The sequence below is a fragment of the Borostomias antarcticus genome, assembly GCF_949987555.1.
Source record: "Borostomias antarcticus genome assembly, contig: scaffold_94, whole genome shotgun sequence".
In the NCBI taxonomy this organism is placed as follows: domain Eukaryota; kingdom Metazoa; phylum Chordata; class Actinopteri; order Stomiiformes; family Stomiidae; genus Borostomias; species Borostomias antarcticus.
Genome location: NW_028176445.1, coordinates 666,019 through 675,181, shown reverse-complemented (window position 1 = coordinate 675,181; position 9,163 = coordinate 666,019). Strand labels below are relative to the sequence as shown.

General features: G+C 48.9%; 1 protein-coding gene across 1 annotated transcript in view; it reads right to left on the bottom strand.

Moving 5' to 3' along the window:
- Positions 1-2,271: 2,271 nt before the first annotated feature.
- The window catches only part of wbp11 (WW domain binding protein 11), a gene marked incomplete at its 3' end in the record, with an annotated part of 13,508 nt that continues 6,616 nt past the window's right edge, over positions 2,272-9,163 (bottom strand). The window contains exons 9-12 of the mRNA XM_084462470.1: positions 8,562-8,684; positions 5,711-5,998; positions 5,424-5,609; positions 2,272-2,951 (exon numbers count right to left, since the gene is read on the bottom strand). Of these exons, the coding sequence (XP_084318596.1) occupies positions 2,272-2,951; positions 5,424-5,609; positions 5,711-5,998; positions 8,562-8,684 (1,277 nt within the window). The remainder of the gene's footprint in view (positions 2,952-5,423; positions 5,610-5,710; positions 5,999-8,561; positions 8,685-9,163) is intronic.

The window sequence follows — 9,163 nt, the reverse complement described above, 5'->3', positions numbered from 1 at the left end:
TGAGTAAATGCTGTAATGAGTCAAACATGTTTTGATCCAGCTCTGTAGTAAGAAGTCTCATCCGCATGATCCCTGTTATCGTCCATTTCCTGACTCTCGCTTTGTTGACGGACGGCCTCCAATCCGCTGTCTGCTCGTCACGGCAGCCTCGGCCAATCACGAGGCCCACATCTCCTCGTCACGGCAGCCTCGGCCAATCACGAGGCCCACATCTCCCTCTGCTGTCTATAGGAGGGAAGGTCATCTCATCGCCCCCTAGTGGTGGCGTTCATAATGCAGAGAGAATGAATGGGATTTCTCATAGACGTCTTTTGAAAAATGATATCTTGGTCAACACTGAAAGGTTAGTAGAATGCCTTAAACGGCAAATACTTGGAGACAAACTTGATTGATTCTGGTGATCATAGTTGATTTTCAATCACAATCCGAATTATGAAAATATTTACCTTAAATGCCATTGACTTTGACTGGAGGAATGGAGCAATTTCGAAAATGTGAAAGAAGGTGAAATAAACCTTATTCCCCTGAAAACACGCTCTCATCCCTTATTCCCCTGAAAACACTCTCTCATCCCTTATTCCCCTGAAAACACTCTCTCATCCCTTATTCCCCTGAAAACACTCTCTCATCCCTTATTCCCCTGAAAACACTCTCCCATCAAAACACTCTCATCCCTTATTCCCCTGAAAACTCTCTCATCCCGTATTCCCCTGAAAACACGCTCATCCCTTATTCCCCTGAAAACACTCTCTCATCCCTTATTCCCCTGAAAACACTCTCTCATCCCTTATTCCCCTGAAAACACCCTCTCATCCCTTATTCCCCTGAAAACACTCTCTCATCCCTTATTCCCCTGAAAACACACTCTCATCCCTTATTCCCCTGAAAACTCTCTCATCCCTTATTCCCCTGAAAACACCCTCTCATCCCTTATTCCCCTGAAAACTCTCTCATCCCTTATTCCCCTGAAAACACCCTCTCATCCCTTATTCCCCTGAAAACTCTCTCATCCCTTATTCCCCTGAAAACACCCTCTCATCCCTTATTCCCCTGAAAACTCTCTCATCCCTTATTCCCCTGAAAACTCTCTCATCCCTTATTCCCCTGAAAACACTCTCTTATCCCTTATTCCCCTGAAAACACCCTCTCATCCCTTATTCCCCTGAAAACACACTCTCATCCCTTATTCCCCTGAAAAAACCCTCTCATCCCTTATTCCCCTGAAAACACGCTCTCATCCCTTATTCCCCTGTAAACACTAAGTATTAACTGAAACCTATGGGACTGTAGTTTGTAAATGCATTGATGCTAGTCATTTCCTTACTGTACTTTAATAATTATTCTATTCTGTACTCCTGTTTGTCACTTCTTTTGTATTTTTCATACTCATCACAGCTACTGTATTTCTTCATGTTTGTACATTGCCATTGACTGCACGCTGTCACTTCTTGTATTTTTCTTGACTCTGCTAGTGTACATGTTGTTTCTAAGCAGGACTCATCTGTAAGAGAGCTCGTCTCAGTATGTTCTTCCCCGTCTAAATCCGTCTATGAGACTAACATACGGGCATCCCACACTCACGTACGTGGACGTACCGAGGAGGGAGGATCCTACATGAGACATGACTGGTATGAGTCACCATTAATAACCTCGGGATCCTTTGAACACATGCATCTCCATCACAATCACCAATCAGGAAAATGAATGAGTTGAATTATCAGTTAGAGACGAGGCCATTGAGGTTTTCAAGTATTTATTTAGTTGCGGTTCTAACAGGTTCACACAAGCATTTGCAGTTGTTTTCTTACAAACACCTGACCAACATCCCTGTCGTCTGTCAACATGTTCCTCAGGTCAACAATAACATAAACATATCAACAGTCATATAAAAAAAACTTTTTTCACAAAGATTGAGCCAAATCCTCCAAGTCATGTACGCTTGCTTGATAGTGAGGACTTTCCAGCCTGGAGGGAGGAACTGAACACACTTGTCTGGACTCTGTCTGATTCACTTCTAGCTTCTGAATGTCGTTCAGTGACGGGTTCAAATCTCCAGCTCTCAGGATGTGACCCAGTAGTTCCTATCTCTCTCTCTCCCTCCCTCCCATCTGCACTCTGCCTCTGTACTACTACACCCTTCCTTTCCTCCTCCCTTCCTCCTCTCCTCCTCCCTTCCTCCTTCCTCCTCTCCTCCTCCCTTCCTCCTCTCCTCCTCCCTTCCTCCTCTCCTCCTCCCCATCCTCTCCTCCTCTCCTCCTCCCCTCTGTGGTCTCAGAGGAGTCCCTCCATCTCCCTCATGAATGCCTCGTACACCTGGTCCTTGGTCTTCATGTTGGACTGAGCAGAAGCCCCCATGTGACCAGGGTGGACCAGACCCATAGGAGCAGCCATGGCCTGCTGTTTCTGCCCCTGCCCTCCTCCTCCCGCCCCCAGGCCCTCCTCCCCCCTCCTCCCTCCCTTCTCCGCCGGCCCGGACGCCGCCCCGGGCGCCGCCCCGCCCTTATCCCTGCGCACGCGCAGCGCCGTGGGCACGAAGCGCGTCACCTCCGTCTTGGGGTTGATGATCTGGGGCTTGGCGGAGATGGTGGCGCCGCCCGAGCCGCCGCCCGCCGCCAGGCCGCCGCCCCCGGCCGAGACCGAGGTGATGTTGGCCCGCTTCTCGATGGTGGGGGCGTGGTGGTGGCCGGGAGGGTTGGCCCCGGGGAGGACGCCGGTTCCGGGGGGCGGGGGCATCTGCATGACGCCGCCCGGACGCATGGACATGGAGGGCGGGGGCAGCATGGAGGTGGGGTTGCTGTGATTGGCCGAGCCATCGGGGGCGGAGCCTTTCTGGCGCTGGACGATGCTGGGCGGGGCACTGAGGATGTTGGAGTTGAGCGGCGGGGGGAAGAGGGAGAGGGACGGGGCGAGAGGGCGGGGTGGTCCGGCCCGTGGTGGAGGGGGGGGCATACCTATACACACAGGAGGTGGGGAGAGAGAGAGAGAGAGAGAGAGAGAGAGAGAGAGAGAGTTGTAGTCAGAAATCACAGAGTACCTCTTGCACAAAAATACTTCTTGGGTGGGTGTGTAGAACAAGAAAACCTTTGCCTGTGTTTCTAAGATATTTTTTTAGGGCTTTTCAGCTTTTTAATGGTATAGGACAGTTGAGAGAGACAGGAAACGTGGGAGAGAGAGAGAGAGGGGAGGACATGCGGCACAGGACCCGAGCCGGGAATCGAACCCGGGTCCGCCACGCGAAGGACTAGCCTTCATATGGGGCGCGCCTTACCCGGTGAGCGGGGCGCCCCCACCTTTGCCTGTGTTTGAAGTTTTCCTTTATCTATGATGGAATGACAGATGTCTCTCTCTTGTGTTACGCAACAGGAGCTCCAGGTCATGACGGATGAATACAGCTGAAACTATTTTACTGCCGTTTTCTCCAGCTGGCGTCCATCTGCTGCGGTCCAGCCGTGGACTGCTGTGACGGTGTTTAACGAGGTGCGGAAGCTGCTGTGATAGAACGTTTTCTCTGAAAGTGCCCCGTGTTTGAGGAGAACGTGTTCTCTGAAAGTGCCCCGTGTTTGAGGAGAACGTGTTCTCTGAAAGTGCCTCGTGTTTGAGGAGAACGTGTTCTCTGAAAGTGCCTCGTGTTTGAGGAGAACGTTTTCTCTGAAAGTGCCTCGTGTTTGAGGAGAACGTGTTCTCTGAAAGTGCCCCGTGTTTGAGGAGAACGTGTTCTCTGAAAGTGCCCCGTGTTTGAGGAGAACGTGTTCTCTGAAAGTGCCCCGTGTTTGAGGAGAACGTGTTCTCTGAAAGTGCCCCGTGTTTGAGGAGAACGTGTTCTCTGAAAGTGCCCCGTGTTTGAGGAGAACGTGTTCTCTGAAAGTGCCTCGTGTTTGAGGAGAACGTGTTCTCTGAAAGTGCCCCGTGTTTGAGGAGAACGTGTTCTCTGAAAGTGCCCCGTGTTTGAGGAGAACGTGTTCTCTGAAAGTGCCCCGTGTTTGAGGAGAACGTGTTCTCTGAAAGTGCCCCGTGTTTGAGGAGAACGTGTTCTCTGAAAGTGCCTCGTGTTTGAGGAGAACGTGTTCTCTGAAAGTGCCCCGTGTTTGACGAGAACGTGTTCTCTGAAAGTGCCCCGTGTTTGAGGAGAACGTGTTCTCTGAAAGTGCCCCGTGTTTGAGGAGAACGTGTTCTCTGAAAGTGCCCCGTGTTTGAGGAGAACGTGTTCTCTGAAAGTGCCCCGTGTTTGAGGAGAACGTGTTCTCTGAAAGTGCCCCGTGTTTGAGGAGAACGTGTTCTCTGAAAGTGCCCCGTGTTTGAGGAGAACGTGTTCTCTGAAAGTGCCTCGTGTTTGAGGAGAACGTGTTCTCTGAAAGTGCCTCGTGTTTGAGGAGAACGTGTTCTCTGAAAGTGCCCCGTGTTTGACGAGAACGTGTTCTCTGAAAGTGCCCCGTGTTTGAGGAGAACGTGTTCTCTGAAAGTGCCCCGTGTTTGAGGAGAACGTGTTCTCTGAAAGTGCCCCGTGTTTGAGGAGAACGTGTTCTCTGAAAGTGCCCCGTGTTTGAGGAGAACGTGTTCTCTGAAAGTGCCCCGTGTTTGAGGAGAACGTGTTCTCTGAAAGTGCCTCGTGTTTGAGGAGAACGTGTTCTCTGAAAGTGCCTCGTGTTTGAGGAGAACGTGTTCTCTGAAAGTGCCCCGTGTTTGAGGAGAACGTGTTCTCTGAAAGTGCCCCGTGTTTGAGGAGAACGTGTTCTCTGAAAGTGCCCCGTGTTTGAGGAGAACGTGTTCTCTGAAAGTGCCCCGTGTTTGAGGAGAACGTGTTCTCTGAAAGTGCCCCGTGTTTGAGGAGAACGTGTTCTCTGAAAGTGCCCCGTGTTTGAGGAGAACGTGTTCTCTGAAAGTGCCCCGTGTTTGAGGAGAACGTGTTCTCTGAAAGTGCCCCGTGTTTGAGGAGAACGTGTTCTCTGAAAGTGCCCCGTGTTTGAGGAGAACGTGTTCTCTGAAAGTGCCCCGTGTTTGAGGAGAACGTGTTCTCTGAAAGTGCCCCGTGTTTGAGGAGAACGTGTTCTCTGAAAGTGCCTCGTGTTTGAGGAGAACGTGTTCTCTGAAAGTGCCCCGTGTTTGAGGAGAACGTGTTCTCTGAAAGTGCCCCGTGTTTGAGGAGAACGTGTTCTCTGAAAGTGCCCCGTGTTTGAGGAGAACGTGTTCTCTGAAAGTGCCCCGTGTTTGAGGAGAACGTGTTCTCTGAAAGTGCCTCGTGTTTGAGGAGAACGTGTTCTCTGAAAGTGCCCCGTGTTTGAGGAGAACACGTTGAGGCCACGTCGAACCCGAAACCAGGGGTGGAAAATATGACCACCCCACCACACACGGCCACCTGCGCTCACACACACACACACACACACACACACACACACACACACACACACACACACACAGCCTCTCACCTGGAGGTGCGGGGGGCGGTAGTCTGGGTGGGGGCCCCCGGGGTGGGGGTCCAGGAGGGAGACCGGGAGGGGGTCCCGGGGGAGGGCCGGGGGGGCGTCCTGGCGGGGGTCCGGGGGGCAGGAGTCGTGGCATGGGCCCCCTCAGACCTCCAGGCATACCGGGGGGCCTCAGGAACGGAGGGGCCCCTGAGGATGGAGGACCAGACATCCGTTTTAAAACCGCCTATGTACAATAAGTAAAGCTGTGTAGCCATATGGGCCATTAAACTGGGTTAATAGTTACTCACCTGGGGGAGGGCCAGGGGGCGGGCCAGAGGGAGGGCCGGGAGGCCTCATTGGCGGAGCTGGGGGAGGCCCCAACGGGGGAGGCCCTGTTATTGGTGGACCCTGCATGTGTGGAGGCCCTTGCTGTGCCCCCATTGGTCCAGAGGGTGGAGGCATACGCTGATTGGGCATGAGGTGGGATTGGTTGTCACCAGGCGGCCCTCTGTCCTCGATGTCGGAGTTGTCTGATTCGTCAGTGTACTCTTCCTCCACCTCCTCTTCCTCCCCCTCCTCTTCAGGGATGGACTGCCCTAAAGACAAAATGGATCAATGAGAACATTTCAAAAAAACAAAGGACAAAAAAAACCAGGCTAGGTCCAGCCTGGCTTATGTGCGAGGCTGGCTTGTTTCTGTTCAGGACTGGTCGGACGGAAGCTAGTCACGCCACTGACATAGCTGTGAATTGAAATGACATGAAATAATGTCTGATAAATAAAGATGGGTCTTGTCGCCTGGACACATCAGTTCCAATGCTTCCAATGCTAATCCAGCACAATAAGAGCTGGATAGCCAGTTAGCTCATGAGCTCACAACAACTAGCAGCAGCTTCCATAACATTAATGGTAGCGGTCAGTGGCTAAAGCAGTTACACTGATGATTCCGGTAAAGTTAGCTATTTTGCTGCAATTGGTTCAACCTCTGTTTCTTTACAAAGGTGAGGGATAAACCCAGATAGCACAAGGCTAGCGGACCTACAGCGGGTCCCTGATGGATGCTCCACCACCATTCCACCGGTAGTTAATTGTCTATATCCTCGGCCCATTGGCTGTGGGGTCCGTGGCGTGGTGGCGAAGAGACTGAACACCATAGAAGAAGAGATAGAGGACCTGCCATCCTATACTGAGCACCACAGAAGAAGAGCTCTAGTCCCTGCTAGAGGTCGACCAAAGGCCCATATAATAACGATGGTTTGGAGCAGGAAAAAGCCGGTAGCCGACTAATCGGCTGATAGTACAAAAAAAAAGAAAGAAAAAAAAAAGGTCAGTCAAATAAGTTCAATACCTAAATAAATAAATCTGGATCATCAAACTCAAAGAATGCTAAAAAGCAAAGAGTAATGAAGCTCAGAGGGATCAGGCCCGTGTGCTGGAGCTGCCATGTTTCTGGCCTCAGGCAAGAATTTATTTATGTCTTCAATCAAGTTCAAATGATGAAGTCCAGTCCTACTCCTCTTCATCAGGCTGTGTGGCTGTGGTCCGGATCCTTGTCAATTAATTCAATATAGCTAACAGCTAAAAAAAACTAAACATCCTTAAGTGTGATTTGGCAGATTAAACCTACATCGTTTGATCATGGTCTATTTACAACGGGCATCGGCTACTATCGGAGCCCAGTTCAACCGATGATGATGATGATAATAATAAAAATGTCCCATCGGTGCCGATTAATTGGTAAAACCGATGAAACACAGTCGACCTCTAGTACCTGTTATCCTATTCTGCTATTCCTATATCCTAACTGCAGAAGAGCCCTAGTACCTACCATCCAATACTAAAAACCACAGAAGAACTCTAGCACCTACCATCCAATACTAAAAACCACAGAAGAACTCTAGCACCTACCATCCAATACTAAAAACCACAGAAGAACTCTAACACCTACCATCCAATACTAAAAACCACAGAAGAAGTGTAGCACCTACCATCCAATACTAAAAACCACAGAAGAGCCCTAGCACCTACCATCCAATACTAAAAACCACAGAAGAAGTGTAGCACCTACCATCCAATACTAAAAACCACAGAAGAGCCCTAGTACCTACCATCCAATACTAAAAACCACAGAAGAGCCCTAGTACCTACCACCCAATACTAAAAACCACAGAAGAAGAGCCCTAGCACCTACCATCCAATACTAAAAACCACAGAAGAAGTGTAGCACCTACCATCCAATACTAAAAACCACAGAAGAAGTGTAGCACCTACCATCCAATACTAAAAACCACAGAAGAGCCCTAGCACCTACCATCCAATACTAAAAACCACAGAAGAAGTGTAGCACCTACCATCCAATACTAAAAACCACAGAAGAGCCCTAGTACCTACCATCCAATACTAAAAACCACAGAAGAAGAGCCCTAGCACCTACCATCCAATACTAAAAACCACAGAAGAGCCCTAGCACCTACCATCCAATACTAAAAACCACAGAAGAAGAGCCCTAGCACCTACCATCCAATACTAAAAACCACAGAAGAGCCCTAGTACCTACCATCCAATACTAAAAACCACAGAAGAACTCTAACACCTACCACCCAATACTAAAAACCACAGAAGAGCCCTAGCACCTACCATCCAATACTAAAAACCACAGAAGAAGTGTAGCACCTACCACCCAATACTAAAAACCACAGAAGAGCCCTAGCACCTACCATCCAATACTAAAAACCACAGAAGAAGTGTAGCACCTACCACCCAATACTAAAAACCACAGAAGAGCCCTAGCACCTACCATCCAATACTAAAAACCACAGAAGAAGTGTAGCACCTACCATCCAATACTAAAAACCACAGAAGAAGTGTAGCACCTACCATCCAATACTAAAAACCACAGAAGAGCCCTAGCACCTACCATCCAATACTAAAAACCACAGAAGAGCCCTAGTACCTACCACCCAATACTAAAAACCACAGAAGAGCCCTAGCACCTACCATCCAATACTAAAAACCACAGAAGAAGTGTAGCACCTACCATCCAATACTAAAAACCACAGAAGAGCCCTAGCACCTACCATCCAATACTAAAAACCACAGAAGAAGAGCCCTAGCACCTACCATCCAATAGTAAAAACCACAGAAGAAGTGTAGCACCTACCTGCCATCCGCAACATCATGGCCTGCAGGGGAGTGATGGCCTTCGTCTTCTTCACCACCCTCTTCTTCTTCCTCTCCCTGTTGGGCGCCACGGGGGGCATGTCGGCAAACCGCACGCTGCGACCTGCGGCCAATCAGACATCAGACCAGAGGGGTTTATTTGGGTAACCAAACAATGTCGTTTTTTTCAGCACATTCACAGTACAGTCTAATTGGCTACCGTTTGAACCTGGTCTGGCATAATATAATAGACCAAGTCCAAACACAATCAAATAATATAATAGACCAGGTCCAAACACAATCAAATAATATAATAGACCAGGTCCAAACACAATCAAATAATATAATAGACCAAGTCCAAACACAATCAAATAATATAATAGACCAGGTCCAAACACAATCAAATAATATAATAGACCAAGTCCAAACACAATCAAATAATATAATAGACCAGGTCCAAACACAATCAAATAATATAATAGACCAAGTCCAAACACAATCAAATAATATAATAGACCAGGTCCAAACACAATCAAATAATATAATAGACCAGGTCCAAACACAATCAAATAATATAATAGACCAAGTCCAAACACAATCAAA